This window comes from Poecilia reticulata, linkage group LG12 (genome assembly GCF_000633615.1).
Source record: "Poecilia reticulata strain Guanapo linkage group LG12, Guppy_female_1.0+MT, whole genome shotgun sequence".
NCBI lineage: Eukaryota > Metazoa > Chordata > Actinopteri > Cyprinodontiformes > Poeciliidae > Poecilia > Poecilia reticulata.
In genome coordinates this window covers 2,375,480-2,399,963 of record NC_024342.1, presented here as the reverse complement: position 1 = coordinate 2,399,963, position 24,484 = coordinate 2,375,480, and the positions used below count along the sequence as shown (strand labels likewise).

The 24,484-nt window shown below is 38.9% G+C and overlaps 3 protein-coding genes and 1 long non-coding RNA gene across 16 annotated transcripts in view; 1 reads left to right on the top strand and 3 right to left on the bottom strand.

Moving 5' to 3' along the window:
• slc4a5b (solute carrier family 4 member 5b) overlaps nt 1–11,575 on the top strand; it is a 42,660-nt gene extending 31,085 nt beyond the window's left edge. For 6 of the 11 annotated variants that reach the window (XM_017308000.1, XM_008423207.1, XM_008423208.1 and 3 more), the window contains 9 exons: nt 691–804; nt 2,974–3,135; nt 5,414–5,592; nt 5,792–5,864; nt 5,948–6,016; nt 6,218–6,391; nt 7,089–7,253; nt 9,236–9,288; nt 10,991–11,575. In XM_017308000.1, the coding sequence (XP_017163489.1) occupies nt 691–804; nt 2,974–3,135; nt 5,414–5,592; nt 5,792–5,864; nt 5,948–6,016; nt 6,218–6,391; nt 7,089–7,253; nt 9,236–9,288; nt 10,991–11,276 (1,275 nt within the window). In that variant the 3' untranslated portion in view covers nt 11,277–11,575. Of the gene's footprint in view, nt 1–274; nt 389–690; nt 805–2,973; nt 3,136–5,413; nt 5,593–5,791; nt 5,865–5,947; nt 6,017–6,217; nt 6,392–7,088; nt 7,254–7,440; nt 7,454–8,705; nt 8,810–9,235; nt 9,289–10,990 lie in introns of all 11 variants that reach the window. The other 5 variants (XM_008423212.1, XM_008423205.1, XR_534979.1 and 2 more) reach the window with 4 other exon arrangements.
• Nucleotides 11,576–16,241: 4,666 nt separating this feature from the next.
• LOC103473189 (polyubiquitin-like) lies at nt 16,242–17,523 on the bottom strand. Of its 3 annotated transcripts, none has more exons than XM_008423201.1 (3): nt 17,424–17,523; nt 16,460–16,874; nt 16,242–16,363 (listed from the first exon to the last, which is right to left on the bottom strand). In XM_008423201.1, exons 2-3 carry the CDS (start codon nt 16,865–16,867, stop codon nt 16,310–16,312), a joined length of 462 nt encoding a protein of 153 aa, XP_008421423.1. In that variant the 5' UTR covers nt 16,868–16,874; nt 17,424–17,523; the 3' UTR covers nt 16,242–16,309. The 3 variants fall into 3 exon arrangements, with proteins under 3 accessions (XP_008421423.1, XP_008421424.1, XP_017163491.1); XM_008423202.1 differs by having other exon boundaries at nt 16,242–16,389; nt 16,486–16,874; XM_017308002.1 differs by having other exon boundaries at nt 16,242–16,426; nt 16,523–16,874.
• Nucleotides 17,524–18,208: 685 nt separating this feature from the next.
• Nucleotides 18,209–20,174, bottom strand: LOC103473188 (uncharacterized). Its single transcript, XR_534978.2, has 3 exons — nt 18,893–20,174; nt 18,737–18,812; nt 18,209–18,358 (listed from the first exon to the last, which is right to left on the bottom strand). It is a non-coding gene; the product is annotated as an uncharacterized LOC103473188 (long non-coding RNA).
• Nucleotides 20,175–23,142: 2,968 nt separating this feature from the next.
• The window catches only part of sez6l (seizure related 6 homolog (mouse)-like), a 62,370-nt gene continuing 61,028 nt past the window's right edge, over nt 23,143–24,484 (bottom strand). Inside the window, exons 11-12 of the mRNA XM_008423199.2 lie at nt 24,299–24,417; nt 23,143–23,724 (exon numbers count right to left, since the gene is read on the bottom strand). Of these exons, the coding sequence (XP_008421421.2) occupies nt 23,692–23,724; nt 24,299–24,417 (152 nt within the window). The 3' untranslated portion in view covers nt 23,143–23,691. The remainder of the gene's footprint in view (nt 23,725–24,298; nt 24,418–24,484) is intronic.

Sequence of the window (24,484 nt, the reverse complement as noted above, 5' to 3'; positions counted from 1 at the left end):
TATCAAAACATTACACATCAAAAACATTCGGAAGCAATTTATCACCGTCTCATTCTTCACAGGTTTTACTTTTAACAGGGGTGTGCAACGAGAAAAACACGAAAATATGCACATTTCAAAAATTCTGATGTAAAATATCACCAGCTTTTAACCCTTAAAGAAACAGATCAGTATTTAGAGTTGATGCATTCCTTGTTGTCCATGAGTCCCAGTGCTAGGAACCCAATACAACACAATGTCTTCCTTATCCATCTTCTCCCTGCATGCCCTCTAGCTCCGCTGCCTGATAAGTGATTTTGCCATCATCCTCGCCATCATGTTTTTCTGTGGCTTGGACTGTCTCCTGGAGCTGGACACTCCCAAACTGCACGTACCGACCCAGATAAAGGTCCGATCATCCTCCAAGCAATTCATCTTCCATTGTCCATTATCTTTGTGAATGGTGGTTGCATCTCCTTCCCTAATAATGAATGATTTGAAGAATTCTAATCAGTTGTTTTCATGTTAATTCATTATTAGAAGAATTCTTGAACATGTTGTGTCACTTCTTATCTTCTTTTTCTTTGTCTGAATTCTCCCATTCCCATATTTTCTGGGCACATATCGCCCATCCTCAATGCAATGCATGTCTCTGTCGTCCTCTTGCCCCGGTCTGTGTGTCTGTGTGTTCTCATGCGGGTGGACTGCTAGATGAGGAAGCTCATCAGTGATTTTGCCATCTTCATGTCAATCATGTCCTTTGTGGGTCTGGATATGTTGATGGGCTTAGACACACCCAAACTAATCGTTCCAACAGAGTTCAAGGTATTTCTTTCTCGCTCAATTAAAAGTTGAAATATGTGCATGTTTGTAGCGTTCGTAAGGTGGACGTTCCTATACTGGATACAATCTCAAAATGACTGGCTCAACGTCTAGCGTTGTCATTTATGATGTCACAGTTTTCCACCAATCGACTTCTGTCAAGTTCTGGTTCATGTAAGAAAAGTTGATGCACATATTTCCACCCTTCTTGCTGTTTTATTACTTTTCTCTGTGTTTCAAACAGATATTTTCATATGCTGCATTCAAATACTTCTGGCTCTCTGTCTGTATAAAAACATATGTAACAATGGTTTCTTCACTGTCTGACATAAAATCGGCCATGTTTTTTTCTGTTTTTGATCAGTTAGGATTACGGTAGTTATTAGCTTTACCGTGTCTAAAAGCTAAATCTTTGTGTTACTTTCCTCAAAATCAGTCGTTGCTCTACAATAAGATCAGCTACTATTAGCAATATCAAAAACTCACAAGACGAGACAGAAGAGATTGTAAATATTACTTTTTAAATGAATGCAAGTTCACCAAACTGATGTCTTTCTTTTTATCTCTCCAGACTTTAGATCAGTGCTTCATTTACAGATGGTCCGTTTTTCAGTTGTTATTGTTAGAGTTCGCTGTGATTGTGACGTAGCACAACATACCGCTAGACTTCTAGCCGTCGGTTGTCATAGTGATGCTTTCTGCCTCTTTCAACATCTGAACAACTTGCAGTGTTTACATATTCTTTGTGCCTCGTCTTTCACTCTGTAGCCAATTTATCGTTCCTACTGGAACCCCAAATCATTGCCAAGCAGACGATTAAAAAAAAGTTGGGGAATCTTATATTAGAACTTCATCAGGTGGAATCATGTCGACCGTAACTGACTAGTGCGTGAGAGTTAGCGGTCACCTCAACCAGAAATGTTTGAGGTGACTGGTCTCATGTTTTAGTCTCATGAGATCTTGTATTACAAGATCTTGTTCCGCCCCTGAGTACTACACAGTTATACCATTTGGGAAAACTAAGGGGATGATGTCAGTGTTGTAAACTTCTGATACTTGTGGATTTATTTAAGGCAACACCTCAACACTTAGGAAGACCAAAAGAAATCAGTGACATCCAGAAAGAAACTGTAGATGCACGCCAAGGCAATGCCCAGCACATACAGTGTTTAGTAGAGAAATGGTTCGTAGAAGAAGTGATCTGCAATTATCCACTTTTTTCACTTCTGATACAGATATGAGTTATCGACCGATGCCGATTCGATACAGAAAAACAGTTCTGAATTGACTAAAAGAGTTTCTATTTTTAAACAGACATAATTGCACTGAATTACAAACTTATATGATAACTCTGCACCAGTACAGCTTATGTAAACACACCAATAATGTCATATGCTTGGTCAAACATGTAAAAAATAAAGTGAAACAAACTCTTTCAAATTGTTCAGAAAGTGCAATTAGGAATTCTAAATATGATGTAAAATAAATAATAAAGTATGACGTCGCTCAGAGCACGAAACATAGAATTAAATTGGATATATGTGTTGTTATAGATCTGGCACAAGAGGATTGACCAGGAAGTTAAAGCTCAACATAAAAAATTCTTCCAAAAGGATCATGAGATTAAGTGTAACACCAAGTTATTTAAAAAGTAGCGGAAGGAAAACAAAGTCCTTGTTCTATGGTGGCCTTTACAAACCCTGAACTCAGTCTAAAAGAAAATCAGTGAGCAGATCTGAGAAGGTTTGTGTGAACAAGCTGCTTACAAAGCTGACCCAGTTATTACACAAGTTCTGTCAGGACAAATGGGACAAATTCCAGCAAACTATTGCATACAAGTTTTGGAAGGACAGTCTACATTAACCCAAGACATCCAGTTTAAAAGGCAATGTTATATTATTTCTCTTATTATTGTGACTTTTAGCTAATAAAAATTATTATGGTATTCCTAACTGATTTAAAATAATGGACATTTGATCTAATTCAACTCCAGACAGTGAAAAACAGAATAAAAAAGATGTATGTATCCTTTTATTTCAAAACAAATTTTAGCTTAATATGATTTCATCTTACAGTTAGGGAATAAAGGATTCTTTGCATGTGTGTGCAAATTATCTTCCCATCAGTGAGCCATGCTTACCTTTCATTCTCGGATGTATTTGTGTGACGCAGCCCACGCGTTCGGACCGTGGCTGGTTCGTGCTTCCGTTCGGTAAGAACCCGTGGTGGTGGTACCTGGCCAGCTTTGTTCCGGCTCTCCTCGTCACCATCCTGATCTTCATGGACCAGCAGATCAGCGCCGTCATCGTCAACCGCAAGGAAAACAAGCTGAAGGTCTGAAATCCCGACACTCCTGAACCTCAGAGAGAAGACAGCATTTCAGTCTTGACTGAGCTAGCAAAAAAGATCTGTCATTTGGAAATACATTTATTTTGATTTGATTAGGACAGGGCAACATTACTGCAGGTTGTAGCAGCGTAAATATGCAGGACTTAGCACAATACCTACTTTTCATACTTTCTCCTAAGACAAGTGAGCAAAAAACAAGTAAACAATTTATTATACAATTTACAGGACAGAAAACAAAAGAAAACTAAAACAAAGAAAACCTATGCAATAAGGGTCTGGTATAACGGAAAACATGAATGGTTACATAACAGGTTTGCTTCTAACCGATGCTTGATCTTCTTTTTAAAATGAGCCTTTTCCTGGTCTCTGGTGTGCTGGTGGTCTGACCCATGGATCAATTTGCCACCTTCTGGCTAAGCTCTGTTCTGCACCTCAGTATGTTGCTGTCTTCTTTAGATTTGTTCTTGTTTTCATTTTGTTCTCTTAATTACTGCTAATATGCAAATTATATTACAAAAAAATCATTTCTATTTAGCATCTTTGCTTCTCATGCCTGTCAGTCGCCAAACAATTCATTTTTTGTTGTTTTGTTTAATATAATGAATAAAATTAGTGTGACAAAGTGATATAAAGGCCTTACGTGAACATAAATAATGGATTAATAGTCTTAGAAAATATTTAACTGTCAGTAAAACTACCAAACGTTTATAGAGAACAGAGAGAGAATCTGTGACTCTTGAGAATTTGAAAACTCCAAAATTATTTTGGATTGCAAGATAAATCCTAGCACTTAAAAACTGTGAACGCCAGAGCACTGTTTGAACTGCAGGAAGTGTCAGTGAGACTGTAAATGTGAAAAAACAAATCCTAAATACTGAAAGGAGCTTAGCTTCTCTCTCCATGGAGTTTCCTGGTGTCAAACATAAGCCTGAGCTCCAATCTGATCCAACTGGTTCTGCAGCTGAATGTTTGTGGAAAGATGGGGAAAACAGCATGTGATGCTTTTTTAATGGATTAGACTTGGATCATTATTTTTGCATTACTTTGCTCTGGCATGACTCCTGGTGGCCGTGCAAATGAAAGGAATGGACAGTTTTAGCAAAACGTGCCATTTTGTGGAATTTTCTAACATTAAAAGTTTGATATTCCAGAGATGTGAAACATGGTGAAGCATTTCTCAGTTTCATGTTGTCTGGTAACAAGATTGTGAGGTAATTAACTCTGGATTCAGCGTTCTTGGTCCCAACATACACACACTCCTCAGAGTGAAAGTGTATCACAATGCAAAGATGTAACTGGGCTTGTTCCTCCCCCTAAAACCTTCATTTTTTCATGCTTACACTTCTGTAGCAGATGCTATTCATTATGATCACATGCATGGAATAATTGGAAACAATTACTGCATTTCCATTAACCATATAATTGTGCAATTTGACATTTCAAAAATAGATTTTTCTCAATTGAAACACACTCATTTTGAAAAAAACTCACATTTTTCAATGAAAGTTTTGCTGCTGAGGTGTTTTTTTTTTTAATCAAAATTAGTTTATTTCACAAAACTGCAATGGAAACACTTTTTTTTGCATGACACAGTCACATGATAAAAGAGTTGTTACTTTTTTTTAAAAAAAAGTAACAACTCTTTTACCCAACACTACAATATGAGACAGATAATCTGTGGAAATATTGAGCTCCTCTGTGGTTCTACTGCCATCTGTGGAAATGTGTTGCTGCTGGTCAGAAACAGCCAATCGGAGGCAGGAGGAGGGTCTTAGCGCTATCAATCACGCTCATAAACATGCTGCAGCTGTTCTATCGGAGGATGAGCTGTAGCAGCAAGGTGGAGGCTGTGAGCAGTTCGTACAAGAGTATGATTGACAGTGCTAAGACCCTCCCCCTGGCTCTGATTGGTTGTTTCTGACTGAGCACTGTACCACAGGCAGGAGACAGAGGAGCTGGATGTTTATGTAAAATGTTTATGTAAAAATCATACTTTTGCAAAAGTTACCCAGAGCAACTGTATGATTTTACATGATTTTCCTGATGTTCACAGACTGTATTCTGCGGCTGTAGCCTCACATTTCTGAAATGTTGATATAAAAAGTTTTTGTATTAATTATTTTTGCTGTCATTGTCAAAATAAAATTAAAGTGAGAACAGTGACAATTTATTTAATGGAGCAGCAAGAGCCAGATATGTTGAGCCCCATTAAAATGCAGAGTATGTATTTTTTCTAACTCCCTGTGTTTGCATGCGGCTGCAGAAAGGCTGTGGGTACCACTTGGACCTGTTCTGGGTGGGTGTGCTGATGGCTGTGTGTTCCTTCATGGGCTTACCCTGGTATGTTGCTGCCACCGTCATCTCCATCGCCCACATCGACTCTCTGAAGATGGAGAGCGAATGCAGCGCCCCCGGAGAGCAGCCGCAGTTCCTGGGAGTCAGGTAAAACCGTCCTGATGCTGCCACTGAGAAAAACACAGAATCCCTGAGTTTTCATGGTGAAAAAGGCCTCTTTCTGAGATTGTATTTGTAATTTGTACGTTTCTTTCCAAAACTCTGCAAATACAATGTTTCAAAAACTGAAGGAAAGCTGATTCTACTTGTGTCTGATGGCATTACAAGAATGTCTGGTTATTTATAGGGAGCAGCGGCTGACAGGCATTCTGGTGTTTGTGCTGACTGGACTCTCAGTCTTCCTCGCTCCCATCCTTCAGGTCAGTGGAAAGATTATGAAAAGAGTTACTTCAATTACATCACTTCTTTTTCTTTGACTCTATCGCATTGCTGTTCTGCACAGTATATCCCAATGCCAGTCCTGTACGGAGTCTTCCTTTACATGGGAGTGGCATCACTGAGTGGTATTCAGGTACGTGAAAAGGCAAAGTTTTTTTTTTTTTAACTTTATGTTAAAATTTAATTTAATGTCGTAAGTAATAAAAAAAAAAACAACAACAAAAATACAATATAAACATTCATTCTAAAAATGTGAGTCAATTAAAATCAATGAAATTTAGTCTGTACAAACATCCGATCATGTAGCAACTTGTCATCCGTCTTTGTGTTCCAGTTCTGGGAACGCATCAAGTTGTATTTGATGCCGCCCAAACACCAGCCGGACTTTTCCTTCCTACGCCACGTCCCCCTGAGACGCGTCCATCTCTTCACACTTGTCCAGATTCTCTGTCTGGCCGTCCTCTGGATCCTCAAGTCCACCTTCCTGGCCATAATCTTCCCAGTCATGGTGGGTTTCATGTCTGCAGTTTTTGTCTGCTTGACAGCTGTGTTTTTCAAGTTAACTTCAGTCGGTCGAGTTCCATGGCTGACAATATCTGGTAGTATACATTCCAATATGGAAACAACTTGTCAATAACAGGGGAGTCAGATGCTAATTTCTTATACACATCATTATATGTGTAGAAGGGGGGTCGTATGTCTTGATTTTTACCCAGGAAGCATTTCGGCTAAACCGTTACTGAAACAGCCATTGGGGCTGACTAGTATATATTCCATTGGGGAAGGTAAGTTTAACATTAAATACACCGTTCTCAACAGGTGAGGGCGCATTTTCTCAGTCTATAATCAGACATTTAAGCGACTTGAAACCATTCCTCTTTCCCTGGCACCTCCAGACCCGGGCCCCCATCTGGCCTGGCTCGGGGGGGCAGCCGCCCACCCAGCCCCCCCTATAGGTCCGCGCCTGGGTCCACCATACCACATCAAGGGTTACAACTATTTTGCTTTTTAATGCGCAAATGCACCACTGGACTAAGTGAATGTGTTGTGTCAAACCTCCTAGTCGGCACAAGCTCAAGTCTTTTCTGACCTTACAAATCAAAGTAAAACACATTTTTACCAGCACAGCTGGTAACAGCAGTATGACAGCAGACTTAATCTACTGTCCTCTGTTATTTTATTCATTTGTCTTGCACCGTGAGTAGATCCTGGGTCTGATGGTTGTACGAAAGCTACTGGACCTGATGTTTTCACAACATGACCTGGCCTGGCTGGACGACATCCTGCCGGACAAAGACAAGAAGAAGAAAGAGGATGACAAGAAGAAAAAGAAAGAGAAAAAGAGCGTAGAGCCGGAGAGCGACGAGGAGGTGAGAAAACAGAGCCGTTATGGCAGCATCTTCTCTGATAAACCCACTCTTACTCTAATGAGCAAAACTGTGAGTGTGTTTTTCTTGAAATTGAATTCACATGCGTCAATCCATCTGCTGCGGGTGTGTTGCTTCTGGCTTAGTTTTTTCTGACTAATACCGTCTGTTTCTCCTCTCTTTCCCACAGTGTTGCTGAAAAGGCACTGTATAACACTTACTACAGTCTTCTTGTCTGTCCATCCTAATCTTAGAGGATTTATCTCCTTTCACACTTTCCTGCACCGTAGAAACAGTCCGTTTGCTTCATCAGGCCCATTTTATCTTTGCTTTGACTTAGAAGAGGCTGATGGTACTCTGCATCTTGTTACTGCTAATGTAGCTCCCAGATATTTGTTCAAGAATGAGTTTGAAGGGATTATTCAAAAATCTAAAATCACATAAAAAAACCATAGCTTTGGACTTTCATAGCGTCACTGGGACTAAAGTTTGTCTTGTGTTTACGTTCAAAAAGCCTCCAGTTACCAGTGAAGATAGAAAATAGCTAAATATGTCTTATGCTTAAATAGTTTTACCTTCTTACATACATTAAATATGCTATTAACACAAGAAAATAACTTTTGACAGGTAAAACCAAAATTTATCGGGATTTGATGCAACATTGTTGACAGACATCAAGGGTCTGACACAACACTAACATTCATTGACAGCAACACCAATGTGGAGTACATCTTGCTTTTCTTTAAGAAGGAAGTCACTGACAGATTTTTCTTTTAACCTGGGCTCTATATTTCTTTTTTGGGGAGAAATTTGAGAAAAAAATATTCAATTATTGCCAAATTATCTCTGAGTCGAGCATCAACAACAGATCAACCTGTTGCAACTAGGAGAAAACATATCTACACGACTTTGGAAAAGTATTTACCCTCATGAATGATTTCCTCTTTTTTTACTGCATTTACAAATCAATCATCATGAACAAAATCTGGCTTTTCCGGCAAATTTTTACAAAATTAAAACAATTAAATAGAAATATATTACATGACATAAGTGAGTGCATAGATACTCAACTCCTTTAAAGTGACTGACCTAATTCAACCGAGGTCTGGCCAAGTGGTTCTAATTTTCAGGGTATTCTGTTTGATATTGGCTGTTTTGAGGCTACACTTTAATTTTCACAAACCAATCCTTTTTGCTTGTATGTTTAATAAATAATGGCATCGTACAATATGTGGTGTGTTTTTCTACTCATAGTTTGATTTAAATAGAACCTTATTTTAACATCACCCTCACAGAGGGTGTCTGCACTTTTTGCTGTACATCTTTGTTCTGTTGACCTACAAAGGATTTTAGACCTGTGCATAAAGGAGTATAGATCCAAGGTTGAAAAACTGTCTAATGCTCCTTAAAGACTTGAGTTCTTCCTGCATGCCAACTGCTTCCGGTTTCCCTCAGTCCACCAGTCCATCCTCAGTGAAGATTCACATGGAGGCTGTAGGCCCCCACACAGAGTCAGACCCCACCCAGGTTAACCCCTGCATTAAAAACCAAACCTCTGAGTGAGTAAACCAACCACTTCTCTTCCTTAACAGAATCTGTTACCTTACCCATTATAATTTAAGTGTTAAGTGTTTGTATCATTGATGCCGTTTCTTAGTGTGACAGGTTGGACTGTCATAGAGTGTTAACAGAGCTTTGATGTAACGGATGTAACTGTTATACTTCATCAGTGTAAACAAAGTGTAACACTGATGTCAATGAGAAAATATTGCTCACACTAGATTTTGTTGTGTTTTGGATATAGATAAAAAATCATCGTCACGCCAATAGATCTAAAATATTTGTTACCTGTTGGGAATCGTTTTTTCTAACTCTGCCTTCATGTCTTTGTGTTGTGTTTTCATGTACATGCCTGTGTACGCTTGCTCTGTGTCGTTTCGTGCGCGTTCTCTCTGCTGGTGTTACGTACATGTGGTTCATTACAGGAGATGAACCCTTACTCAACAGTCACGTCGGATCAAAATGAACTAGACCGCAGGTACTGTGTGCTGAAACCGCCCATCTAATTCAGAGAGCTGATGGATCCTCCTAGCTAGGGCAACACCTCCCCAACACCACACAAGACACACACACACACAGACACACACACACACATGGCTGAAACATAGACACACACACACAGCTGCTGTACCACTTATACCATGTGTTCATATATGGATGTTGAATTAAAATCCTTTTCAGAGTAAGGATTTTAATTGTTGAGAGAATTTTGATAGCTTTCATTTTTCACAATAAAAGACACATGATGCTGTGATGAGTTTGGATCAGATAGAAGAGGGACCGTTATCACATTCTGCCCCGGGCCCCATATATCCTTTGGGTAGCCGTGAGACGCCGCCATGATCAGTCACTGTAATCAAGCATCAGTGCGCCAACTGCAGTTTTTAAAACGGGCAAAATTTTGTAATGACTAAGAGACATAAAGCACTAAGTCACTAACACCTGGTGGAAGTAAATCAAGTGTCTACAGATGGTTTGAACCTTCAGCTTGACTAACTTAGCTAATGGTTTTATACATTTCATATGACTCACAAGCTGCTTTTCCATCATAAATGTGCACAAATCTTTGTCAGTATTCCGCTAATGTCAAAAAACAACATTTCATAATTGCAGCGTTTCCATTATATAGGAAACACAATTAAAATCTCACGTGAACAAGTTTGTTCACAAGATAAGTCGTTAAAAAACATCCTCCAACTACTTCTGGTCATCTTTTTCTTCATGGTTTGCGCCAGTGAGACTTATAGGATTTGATAAGAGTTTCCGTTGCAGTTTTCAAAAACTGCCATGTGTCTATTAAGGAAATGTATTTTCGAAATGTCAAATTCCACAATTGGACAGTGGAAATGCAGCTAATCTTTAAAAACTTCTGCTTTAGACCAATTATTCTAATCCCACTTCCTCTATAGTACATCCCAGCATTTATAAAAATTTTAATTTACTTTGAACAAGTGTACTGTATTAGCATTCCCATGGGGACTTAATCATGACTGAAACTTCATCTGTTTGCCTGAATATTAATAGTTCTTAAACTGGTGACATCCTTAGTTCTTTGCAGCATTAAGGAAAACTACAAGAGGATTAAAGCCACAGGAAAAACTGACTTTTTCTTACAACTCTGACTTTATTCGGCCATGTAAAAAAAATCTCTTAAATCCATGGTATGTATGGAACAGGAAGGGGAAGAGGGAAAGGATTAGGGCCAGTGAAAAAGAAAAAGGATTCAGATTTAAATCTCAATTTTGAAACAAAAGTTAGAATTCTTTTTTATCATCTTCTGTAGAAAACCAATCTCAGCTCTGCATGATGGATAATTATGAGTGGACTTAGCAGAAATGAAATGGTGGTTCCTTTAAAAGAATGAAAAAAATCATTTAATAGTTATTCATCAAAAAATTTAAATTGTTTTGTGGCTCTAATTTGGTTATTGCTGGACCGAGAGGAAAACTTGCTCTTTGGATTGTGAAGGCTACAAACCCATGGTTTACTTAATATTTGAAGTTCTTGTGTTTTATGAATATAGTTTAAACATATTCATATTCAGTGGCTTCAGTTTCCAACATGTTCAGAAAAAAACATTTTTATAAAAAAAAATAAAAAAAGGATTTCCTGCCAGACTGTTGACCTTTGAGAATAGAAAGTGAATGATGAAGTGTAAAAGTGTCCCCGCTGCTCCCCAGCATCACTCTGCACCTGAAGATCTCCTGCCCTCCTTCACCCACCCCCTCCCTGACGAGCCTCACCTCCGGGGACAATCAGCCTCAGCGCCCGCCGCACCAACCCGTGCCCCAGGTCAGCATCCGTGTGGATTCAGACTGCGACCGCGACGATTCAGGCTTCTTCTCCAAACAGCAGCGGTGCAGCCCGTATGCCGCCCCCAGCCTGTCACTGCCCGTAACGCCCAGGGGTTGTCGCCGGAAACACCACGCTCACTTCAGAGACTCCTGCACAGAAACCATTCTATGAACAAACAAAGCAAACTGCACCTTGTGATCTTCCTTTGTGTGTGAATTTAAACACGTCATGTATAACTCAGCCGAACGTGAAAACAAAATACATCTTTAACACTTTTCTGTCCAAGTGAATGAACCCGTTGATCCTGAGGTGAACTGAAAACATAAGTGCATGAACTCTCCCACCCCAAGAACGCTGATTGTTTTTGAGGAGTAAGCAAAATGTGAATTATGCTGAGTTAATGTAAAGTGCAAAGCACATCCCAACAATTGCAATAAAATGCTATTAAATTCTATTTGTTTAAATGCAAATTTGATCAGGGAGGTTCTTTGCCTAATCTTACCTTGAATTTATAATTACATAGTACTGTCTAAAGTCACATTGTCATTCACTAGGATCTGTTTAATAACTTCATCTCTTGCATCTCACATTTAGTTTCAAATGAATCTGGTGACATCTTGAAACATGATTATGCCATTATGAGAAACCATCAGGGATCAAAGCTGAACTTATCAAATATAATAACTGTAGAACAGGAACAGCTAATTTAGTGTAATTCTTGAACCACATGACTATGCATTAGGCGTGATTAAAATTTATTTCACAAACTACTGACACAATTGAGGACCATGATATTTTAAAGGGGCAGTATTATGTAAAATCAGCTTTTTGAGCTTTACATCATGTTATTTCCTGACAAACATGCCTGTTTTCAGTTTCCAAGCATCTGCTTCACGGAGCAGCCCTCCCCTGCTTGGCTCCTTCAGACTAGCCAGCAGCAATTAGCAAACACCTGGTGGAACTCCACATCACCTGAGCTCATTATATAATGAGCTCAGGTGATGTGTTTTTACTTCTCAGAAAAACACTATGAATGTTAAAGGGTGAACAGCGAGGTGATGATTTCCTGAAGGCAGTGTTGGAAAGAGGACTTATTAGAGAGACAGAGGCCCAGTTTCAAGGCGCTAAGTTACAAACTTAATGTCATGTATATATTTCACATATTCACATTTCAAATATAGCATTTTTATAAGTGAAGGCAACAATTACTTAATGCTATAAAGTGATACTGGAGCTGGAAAACATAATACTGCCCCTTTAAACCTCTGTGTGGAATTTTTTCCCAGCATGTGAACCACATTACCAAAAAGGCTCACCATCGCCTTCACCTGCTGAGAAGCCAATGTTTTCCATCTAAGAAATGTTTTACACATCATCTATTTTATATCCCCTCCTGCTGCAGTTTCATTACAATGAAAGCAAAACTACCCAGAATTAACCAGCCCAGCAAAAATCATTAGTTTAGTTTAAAGCTCAATCCACTGTCACCAGGAACGCTGCACAGATCAGTCATATTCACTGTTTTTCAGCTTCTTCCCTCTAGGGGGCGTCACAACATTCCTTTCCAGTGAAAATCTAAATTTGTTTCCTCTGCAATAATTCTAAGTCTGCATAATTTTGGGTTGGGTTTTTTTTAGTACAAAAGAGTTAATTTTATCTGAATAGATTTTTCAATGAAGCTCTTGTCAGAATGTCATATCCAGGACAAAGTTAAGCAGATTGAATGAGCTCCCTTTTTATAAACACTGGATGCTTTTCAGAGAGATGCCAGCTTTAGTTTTGATTTCAATCATGACCTCAAATATCTAGAAGTATAACCAAAACAGTTGACCCAGCTGTTAGGTAAACATTCAAAACCTTTTGGTTCTGGACTAAAGTCAAAACTTACACCCAGGTTTTGTTCAATCATCTAAAATGGACTGAAGTATTTGAAGCATTTCAATTTGGACTTTTAACAATGCTGTCTTTGACCATATGATTGTTTTAGAAAACATGGATAAATTCCAGGTGAGGTCCACACAGAGGGATCAGACTCGCTCCTGTGTCAGTCGAGCCTCTCCGTCAGACATACTGAGATCAACATAAAGGTCATTATTGAAACACAGCAACAAACTTAAAACCTGGTTTAAAGTTCACTAGGGGTTGCACCAATTAGTCGACTAGTCGATTCTTTTCTCTGCAATGACTTTTTTCTGGGCCAGTCGACTGACTAGTCGCAATCACATGACACACATGACAAAACAGATTTTTCCAAGGAAATGAAAGAAGGTGGACTAGGTGATTTCGTCAGAAAGTTAAAATTGTATTAAAATGTAAATAATTTTAACAAAGAGAAGCTGTAAATTACAGCATAGGCTCCCGCAATAGGGGCGTTGCGCGGCGCGGTGGTTAGCGCGGCGCCCCGCATACAGAGACCTTAGCCCGCGGTGGTCAGGAGTCCGACTCCCGTCCTCCATTCGCTGGCCCCATCATGCCTCTCTCCACCCGCTCCGCTCTCTCTGCCCCCTTACAGTCAGATTGCTGTCAAATAAACTAGTGCCGAAAAAATACTTTAAAAAAAAAAAAAGACTACCGGAGCGTCATGATGTCATGTTTTTTTTAATCCCCCAACTCATCAGCGTCACCCTGCGCACTGAAGCTTTTAACCTGGCAGCTTTACGCTCTTATAAAGATAGGGTTTTACTACATCTGGAAACTAAGTCCACATTTCATCCGGAGGGTCTGATAGAGGTGATCTCTGCCGCCGTCTGCATGTCGGTTCAGAGAGCTGCTGCTGAGTCAGCAGAGCTTCCTGCTGCGCATCGGGTGGAGGAGCAGCAGGAGGCTTCGTTGAATTCAACTGTAACCAGGGGTGAAAGTAAGGGGGTGCGGCAGGGTACTGCGTACCCCTAAAAGATTTAGCGGGGGTACGCAGTACCTGCAAGAGAGGAGCGGCTGGCTGCTGTAAAACATCAATGGATTCACTGTGCAGCCGTGAGTTCACCCACTAATCAGCCGTGACTGATTAGTTTTTCAAAAACAATCTAAAACACGACTTAATCGGTTAATAAATAACTTTTTTCCCATTTCATATTGTTYCTGAACTGTTCGTGCTTTGCTAGAGCAGCGGTGCGATATGTCGATCGGGGAAGGTTTTGAGTCGATCTCGGCATTAGGTCACAAACTGAATCAGCAGGACGCTGAGAGCAGCACGTCCTCCGCTTAAAACCTTATTAAAGAACAAAAAAATCAACAAAACGTGTTCAAATTAATGACCCAACAACAATAATAATCTCAGTGATTATTGTTTCAACAAGGTGTTGCGCAATTCTGTGCGTTTTGGTTCCATTATTACCAAAATAACAGCAGAGCAGGAGTTTAAAATGAACTGATCAACCACCTCTGTGTTCAGGGAGGCTTATTAATGATTGCAAAATAAATATCAAGCCTGCAAACCTAATATTGTAATGGACTGAATGTTAAGTAATCCCTGGTCGGCTTGTGGAGCGCAGGAGGTTGCCATGGCAACGGGTGTGCTTAAATGTCAGAGAGAGATGGGGAGTAAAAAGGTGCGAGTGGTTTAGAGTTGATCAACTCTAAGGTAAAAAACCTTTGCTGTGACTCATCACAGCCGCTGTAGTTTCTGAACATTCAATAAACGACAAACTTGGACTAATTACCTCGTTCTTTGTGACTAACAAACATCAAACACGGTATATATTTTTCATTAAGTATTTAACAAACAAGTGGCTTCTACAGCGATAATTATGTGAAATTAAATTAACTGTCTAATATAAAAAATAGTTTGGTGCTGTCGGGCTCAGCGTCTAAGAGACTTGTCCTTTACCAAACAATTTTTTTTGCCTCTTATTTAGTGGAAATATTAATGTTGATGAGATTTTCTCCAAAATAATAACCTTTTTCAACCTTTATAGCTCCACTGTTGAAAATGAGGCTCTAACATTCACAAATGACATTGAAATAAAATCCAGTCCAACATCTGGTTTGAGGTGATTCCTCTGGAACCTGTTGGAGGAAAAATATCCCAACTTCAGAAGATGAGCTTTAACTTAACAGAGCTCTGTGGTTCCTCCTGTCAGTATGAGAGTCAGGGTGAGGAGGCGCCATGTTAGGAAGAGAAGTGGAAGCTGCAGGATCTTCAGAACAAACAGGTCATGATGCTGGGCTACTGATTATCCCTCTGTCTGGACACAGGATCAATAGAACCAGTTTAAAAGATAAATGCATGGTTATATGCCAGACATGGAAAACTGGGATGACTCCATGCCATGATGTTCAGAATTTAGGTCTCATGGCATCTCAAGGTGTCAACATTGCAGCCAGTGGGCTGAAGGAGGAAATAGTTTTATTTTGTACCAATTCAAGAGCTACCAGCTTTTATCACTTTGCAAAAAAAAAAAAAAAAAAATCAATATATATATAATAAAAATTTAATTAGTTCTGATAAGATTCTCAATTTTTTTTTTTTTTTTTTGTCATATTACCCCCAAGAATTTAAAACTACGTTCACCCCTGACTGTAACCAAACGGGATCCGTTCATAATAAGTTTGGTTTGTGATATTCCAAAAGCACCATGGTGGTCAGTGTGGTAATTTGATTCCTATACGAGTAACTATCAGTATCAGCCGGTGTTTGGGAAAAACAAAAAAAGTCAGACCCGACTTTGTGCAACGAATTTTTCTCCGCTGCTCACAATGATCCGTTTATTGCTCTTTTAATTCTGCATAATACTTAGTAAAAGCGGGAGAAGGTGAGAGGAGCGGGGGGTCAATATTAGCCGTGAAAATAGCTGATAAAGCCTCCAAGTAGGTGTGAAGGGTTTTTGCGCCTATGACGTCATCGCGACTAGTTATGTAGTCTACCTTCAAAAAATATGTAGTCGTTCAAACCCTTAAATGGAAGCGGGTGTTAGTTTTAATTTTGATTATAACACAAAACTTAAGAATGGGTTAAAAAAAACAAACTGTTAAGACTAATGTTCAATTAGACTTTGAAAAAAATCCAGCTAAGCAAGTCTGCATGAGGCACATTTGGATTTTTAAAATGCTAACTGACCTGCTCCAAAACATAATACGGTTTTTACTCCACTGTGAATATTTGGTTAATGAACCTAGTTTTCCAAATTAAACAACTCATTCAAGTCAGGAATGTTTCAACTTTATTTATATGTTAAAGGAAAACTGTGGACAAGGATCACATCTCTTCAACGTCCTCCCCTGAGACGGAGCACCAGGTGGAGGGTGGACTCCTTCTGGATGTTGTAGTCCGACAGGGTGCGGCCATCTTCCAGCTGTTTGCCAGCAAAGATCAGTCTCTGCTGGTCAGGAAGAATGCNGGTGGACTCCTTCTGGATGTTGTAGTCCGACAGGGTGCGGCCATCTTCCAGCTGTTTGCCAGCAAAGATCAGTCTCTGCTGGTCAGGAAGAATGCCTTCTTTATCCTGAATCTTTGCCTTCACGTTCTCAATGGTATCACTGGGCTCCACCTCCAGGGTGATGGTCTTCCCAGTGAGGGTTTTCACAAAAATCTGCATGCCTCCCCTGAGACGGAGCACCAGGTGGACGGTGGACTCCTTCTGGATGTTGTAGTCCGACAGGGTGCGGCCATCTTCCAGCTGTTTGCCAGCAAAGATGAGTCTCTGCTGGTCAGGAAGAATGCCTTCTTTATCCTGAATCTTTGCTTTCACGTTCTCAATGGTATCACTGGGCTCCACCTCCAGGGTGATGGTCTTCCCAGTGAGGGTTTTCACGAAAATCTGCATCTTCACACTAGAAGATATACGGTAGTAATCATTTGACAAATTACATGCTGTAGCCAACATAATCATTTTTACCATTTCAGTCAAGAAACGGAGTTTGATAGCTATACTGCTTTTCGCCTTCCTTGAATAGCAAATTTACTAAAAGTCCAATTTTGATAAATCACAGAAAAGGGCTGCTTCAGCTTCAAACCAGCCACAACCGTCTCTCACCACAGCGCTGACAGCATTGTACCGTGGATTATGCTAACTAGCTACATTTAGCCTGCTGGTGAGAGTCCCTTTGCTCTTCTCAACCAGTTAGCTGGTTGTACAGTCCAACATGAATTCACTTGTTTTGACTCAAAAGTTGACGTTAAGCTAACTTCTTGCTAATAAACCAGAGAAAAGTAAAGGCGGGAGTAGAGATAAATTAGCAGTTTGGTGACGTCAAGCCAATTTGAGTTAACTTCACTTAACATATATTAAATACAAATTTAAATCACTCATTTAAAATGGTGAGATATAGATAAACGGCCAGGTTCGTACGAGTTACTTATTTAAACGGAACTTGTCTCACCCGTTAACTTGGTTCAACTCTGGCAGAATGTGGCTTGAAATTATCACGGCAACTCGCCGCACAGGCGGTATTTATACCCAACAAACCTATATCCTTCCGCCGCTGCACCAAGAGGTACTATATAACAAGGTCGTGTACAACCACAGAAGTGATAACTTACGACAATTAGCCACAAATATATATTATATATATATATATAAATTTAAACCCCTTTAAAACAGGACACAGCTTATAAATTAACATTTTCTCAAAAGTCTGAATTATTAGGCTACAAGTACTTGTGCATTGTAACTGAAGTTACAGTCGGAGAGAAAAATATGGCGTCTGAGAATGACATAAAACTCAACTTAAATATGTTCCAGTTATGGTATTAATAGATTATTGATATATAATTTTCAAAAATTTAATCTGAACTTTACAACATCTGGTGAAAATAGAAGTCAATCATAAAAATATCAAATTCTTCAACCATTCATGAAGTGAAATTGACAATTTTCTAGACAACATAATACAAGAGAGAAGAGTCCCCATTATAATAGTGCTATTACAATACTTCAAGTGTCTTTCTAGATGGAGGCATTTGAAAAATGCAGTAGGCCTACTTTTGTTGTTGCATTGCTATAAAAACTTTTTTGAAAACTATTTGTAACAGTTATGGGCTACGCAGCCAACTGCGGTTACAAGAGCAGCATCAGAAGATGGTTCTTGAAGGAGCCTGAGGTGTGAATGAAGACACGAAGCAATGGTTTTAGTGTATATATTTTAGTGATTTTGAAAAAAAAAACAAAAAAAACAAGACAATTACAAATGCACAATGAGAGACAAATTAACTCAAAAATAAATAAATTCCGAGATCACAGTTCTTGTCCTTATTCCTAGCTCACCATCCTTGGATTCAGAAGAGGATCTGATCCATCAGGAATAAAAAATCCAACCTAAAAAGGCCAGAAAATCCATTAAGTGTTTTAACAAAACAAATGCAATAAATATCGATTCAAATGCTATTGTTGGATTTCTAATAATTAAACTAAACATTTCAATCAGGTTAAATTAACCATAATTTAAGCAAACAAAAATAATCATATTTCAAACTAATCAATTTAAAGTTGTAAAGTTTAAATCAGAGTTCACCTTCAAAATATCAATGAAGAAAAAATAAATTAACTCAAAATACTCGAGCAGTGTGAGGAAAAGAAATATATATATATTATATATATTATAGCGCAATATCAACTTAAATGTAGCTACAGCCTATTTTAATCAAGTTCATTACAAAAGTGCCAGAGCTTGCACAAAACCAACGATCATGTTACCTTTGGGCAGAGAGTGGGGCGTATTAGACTGCGATCAGCTGTGAATATCCGGCCCAGGTAACAACCGCCAACAGTTCTAATAAAACAACGCAACAATGAGCCATCAAGCAGAAATTCCACGCTGAAACAATACTGCTATCACACAAACAAACTCACCGAAGGATCAAATCAGTGGATGCAAAGATTTGGGTGAATTGTTAGGAAGACGCCAAACAACCAGCCACAATCACAGTGGAACAGGTGGTGAAGTTCAAACTACGCGCTGGAGGCGGGGCTTTAAATCAGTTGCAGAGTTTGGGGCAAAACAGGAAGTGGGCCCGCAAAAATAAAAGTCTTGACTAATTGACTAATTGCGGGTTACATATTGCATTAACAGAAAACAACAAATTTATTTTTGAAATGTCAAATTGCACAATTTTGGGGTTAATGGAAGTGCAGCAACGCAGATGCTTCTACTTGAGCTAATTCTAAAGCAACATCACAAGATTGAAGTCAAGAACTGAAGAACTTTTAGCTTCAATGTCGCTGGAGAATGTGAATGTTTTGAAGGATCATAGTACGTGCATATGCAAGACAATGAGAAATATCACCAGCTTTATCCTTCAAACTGAACAATTATGTTTCCAAGAATGAAGCATTTTTCTCATGCAGGCGCATCGTGGTGGGTTGAAGAGGTTCCATGAGTGTTAAAAGGGGAAAACCTGGGAATTTATTAAACAAATTTATTTTAAAAAATTAAAATTGCACAATTACTGCATATGATTATTGGAAGCATTCACTGAGAGTTGCCCTTTAATTCACAAAGATTTTCAGAAGCAATCTACACCTTAATGTAATAACTTTGATGAGTGAGCAAAAACCTCTTTAGCATCTTTTCAAATATTACTGATGGATTCTTACTGCATGTTTTTCTTCAGCGCTGTGAGTTCTTTGTTGTATTAAAAATCTTTTTCTGTCGCTGCGCTCTCGAGTGTCTCTGGATAATGGTACCACCAGCTATACACAGTAACTGCAGGTGGTAATTCTGGTTCTGCGAGTGTCTTTTGGTTCATTAAACCTGTGTGTGGGTTTCTCAGAGAGCCGGATATTATCAAGCATCTGGTTAAAAGCTTCTCAAGAGATGAATTAAACGCAGCAGGGAAGCCACTAGAAACTGTTACCATGCAGGAAACCTTATACTCCGATTAGAATTCCTGCTGGCTACAGAGAGAGTCATTAGGACATTAAAGGAGGCTGGAGGTCAGGAAAATCCGCATGGGAGAATTTGCCTCAAAGTCGTTATATATTTGCAAGACGACAACATTAGGATAGAGAGAAGTCATTTATCAAGCAGAATGGAAGTCAAAGCTGCAAACAGGAATGGAAGTACTTCAAAGGAATTTTACCATTTGTTTAACCATCACAATGTGGGAATGTTGAGTCCACTTTATGATATTAGTTAGTTTTCTATGTGGCCTGTACGACAGCTCTGGTTGCTTTGCTGTCAAACCACATCAGGATGGCGATGAGTCTTGTTTCGGACATTGTGCTTATAACCTCAGCTCAAATCTGATTGGTGATTTTGAATAGAAACTGTGGTTAGATTCTGTATCAGACGGATTTCAAACCTCAGAGAAATGCTGCCCTGTCCAATTCTGACTTATCATCTATTCATTTTAAATGTTTTCAACTCAAGTAAATTTTTACCGTAAGAACATTATTTTGTGGTAATGTTAACGTTTAGTTATAGTTCACTTCCCTTTATAGAGTGGGATTGTTCATTTTTTAAATATCCATTTTAATGTCAAAATCATAGACTTTCTTGAATATGTTGCTAATTCTGAAGCCCGACTTCTTGGAGGTCAAATTCTAAACATGGAGTCTATAAAAAAAAAAAAACTAAAAAAAAAACACTGAGATGAGAGACGAGTGGAGTGATGGACGGAAAGGAAATTGAACCTAAAAAAAAATCTTTTACTCTACCTCTCCATAATTCTCCACAGTTAGATTATGCAGAAATCCTGGATAATGTCTCAACTTCCCCTAAGACATATGTTCAGTCTAGTTAGACCTACTGGAATCTGATGCCTTTTAGGGACAACAAAAGGCTGGTCATTTCAGAAATTTGATTTTTCATATTTTTTCTAGGTAGATCTCTGAAAGAGCTAACCTACTATATAAAACATGACACACACACACACACACACACGCATACACATCTTAAAACACTCCAGTCTTTACAAACTTTTTCAAATTTTTTTATTCAAGTTTTACTTCTTATTTAAGTAAACTCATCATATTTGTCCAATTATAATGAAAATGTACATTTATTATTCTGCATAAAACGTCACATTTACAGTACATCAAAATAAATACGTCTTCTTCTGGGATCGATTGAGTTGCACTTTAATACTGATCAATTAACTACAGCTACGCATTTCACGTCTCGCAGTGAAGCCTGGTCATGACCTCTCTCTCTGACCACCAGCCTCTCCTGGCGTGTCACGGCACGTCTGTTAATCCAGCTGCATGCGAAAGGAAGAAGGCAAGAGTTCTGCATTGGCCCTCAGTGGACACCTGGGGACAGGAGGCTTTCTGTGTTAGGCCGACTGGGTTAAAAAAATAAAAGACGCTACATTTTCCTTCTTAGTATTGTCAGTTATTGGGAAGAGAACATGACTCGTCAATGTGGACAGAGAAATTCCCCCGCCGTTCTCATGAACCGTCAGTGAGCTTTGATAGTTAGCGTTAGCAGCACCTGAATAAATGAAGTCATTGAAAGAGAGGCCCATGCTCAAATGTGGATGTTAAAGTTCCAGTGGAATCGGATGGACAGGAGTTTTTTCTTGTTTGTTTTGTGTCTGGATTTTAGTAACCCAAGCACATTATTGTTGGTCTGTTTTCCATTTCAAAAATTTACTGCAGTATGTAGCTTTTATAAAATATACATATATTTTAGGTATTTGTTAAAGCTGTTACCATGTTGTGACAGTATGAGACAAATTTTCTCATATTTGTCTCATGTGAAAATATGAGAACATTTTCTCATAAATCATCTCATAAATCCCAGACATTGAACTGTCTGGGATTTTGTTACTTCAACAAAATCCCAGACAGTTCAATGTTAAATCCACCTCCTCTGCCTGCTTTCTGTGTTCCTCCTTACATCTGAACAAATACGCAGCTCAGTCAGAAACAACCAGTCAGAGAAAGGACGAGGGTCTAAGCATTGTCAATCATGCTCATGTATGTGTTGCTTGCACGCTCCCACTTTCCCACTGTTGCACCACTGCTTCTTCTGTGCAAAGGAGCCCGTCATGAATGCTAACGGTAGTTAGCAGGACCACCGATGACGACGGATAAACAGTTTTCCTGGAAAGGTAAATTGTTTCTCCGCCATTAGCATATTGATAAACGATTACACGAGGATGATTGACAGCGTTAAGACCCTCTGGTTGGTTGCTTCTGATCTGTGCATTTTTGAGACAAAGGAGCTAATTTTTTCCAGTTTGTCTGTCTGTAATACTGTCCTGACACAGTTTAAGAAGTATGGACAAAACATTGGTTTTATAAGAGTTACCTACTGCAGCTTTGACAAATAACTAGTATCTCTTCCCTGACCATCTACTAGAATGTGAGCTTTGGCTGAAGCAGGCTGCACACATTTCCAGACATGAGACACATCATGTACATTCCCCTGTTACAGCCTGTAAATGTTATGCTAATGTTGTAGCAATGACTAGTGCTACTTAGTCCATTATTCACTGATGATGATTCATTCAGCTAAGTGGCTCAGGCAGCAGACAACCTACAGTGATTTGCCCTTGAGGTTATTAATTGATGGCAGGACATTTTCTTTCCATGTGAAAAAAAGAAATCTTTTTTCACATGGAAAATCTTATGTAATTTATTTTTATTTGCCTGTTTTTTGGTGTATATTGAATGTACTTGTGGGACATTTTTTGGCAATGTTATTCAAAAATAACTTTTTCCACAGTAAAGGGATTTAGTTCATTTCTCCTTTTTGAAACAATCCAAAATGTTTTGACTGGCGATAAAACAGAGTGCCTTAAACATGTATTATTTGTATCAGTTTTGTCCCATCAGCTGATTCAGTATAAGTAAAGCAGAGCTTTGCACAGCTGAATGGTTGCCAAGGGAGATAAAAGGATTTCTCAAACATGCATGAAAGAATCAAAGCAATACTCCAGGTATGGTTCTGATGAGGGAATAACATTATGGCATGACATGAAGCTCAAAAAAGGTTGATTTTACATAGTACTGCCCCTTTAAATCTATTATTTACATCCAACAGCACAACAGAGCCCCTATAGTCTGACAGATATGGTGCAATAGACTGCAATGGCATTTTATGTCCCTCAACTAATATTTACATTTCAATTTGATCTTTCCAAAATAAATAAACATTTCTCACCTAGATTTTAAATGTGAAATAAATTATGATTGTTTTCTGTTGATTTCCTGCATGTAAACGTTTTACATTTAGCGCAGAAATATCGAACTCCTCCAGTAACAAAGATAACTACAAAATACCTTAACTTGGCTTCTACAGAAAAAAAGTCAGACAGCAGCTGTGTTACAAGTGAAACAAAAATGATAAGAAATCTAGTTTCTCCCAAAATGAACATGTTTTGACCCTCTAATTTCACATTCCTCCCACGGCGTCCTGTCCCCAACGTCTTCCTTTACTACCGTCCATATGGCCTCCCGCCGATGTGTCACCGACTCGTGTTAATATCTCTTTGCTTCACAGGTTCCTCTTCAGTTTCCCATTATGTCTACAAAAGCTATCACATCAAAGGGAGGAGGGGGGGAGATGAGTGACTGTGTCTTGTAGCAGGGAGGGGCTGGACATCATTATTTGTATTTACATGGCCTCCTCCTGGGTAGAAAGGGTCAGGGATGATGAGGTGTCAGCGCCGGGTGGTTGCTTCAGAAGTGTCTTTAGAAATGTCTCATATTGATACTTCATATTCACGAGAGTCCTGCTGAAAATGAAACAGAGTGATAGAGGCGCCGTTACTTCAACAAAATCCCAGACAGTTCAACGTTATTTTGTCATCATTTTTACAACTTTTCTTTTTCAGTCATGTTTGGGGTTGTCGGCTATTAGCTTTAGCTTCACACCAGGAAAGTGTTTTGGTTTGTTGGTCTGTTGTTCACGGATGTTGCCTGAGCGTCAAATTTTACTGACGTGTCAGGAAACTGAATAAAAAGGTTCCATCATGGGCTTTTGCTTGTAAAAAAATGTGTTACAGTTCTGGCCCAAGGGCGCTATTTACCACACAGCTTAAGCTCTGTAAGTTAGCTTTCTCAACATGTCATTTGAAAAGCCACTTTAAGCTAATGCTACACATTTAGCAAGGTTTAGCAGACTCACTGCAGCTGATTATCATAGGTAAGGTAAGGGTTCCAAAGATGTTATTCATGTGAAATCTTTTAAAAAATGACTTACCTGTTTTGAGAAAAATAATAAGGCTAGCTGAACATAAAAAATTAAAACAAAAGGTTCTTATGTTTTCTGCCTCTAACTTATAATAATTTCCACATTTGCACACTTACTCCTCCTGTCTCATAAAGCGGGTTGTCAAATTCTGTCTCCACAGTGATCTGTCGGTAAGGGTGAGGGTAGATCAGCGGCAACCTCAGGTTGGTGTGATATCTGCACCTGTTGGGCCAAAGGAGGAAATCCACATGTTAAAGGCAGCAATTAAACATTACAACAAAAAATAAATAAATAAATATATA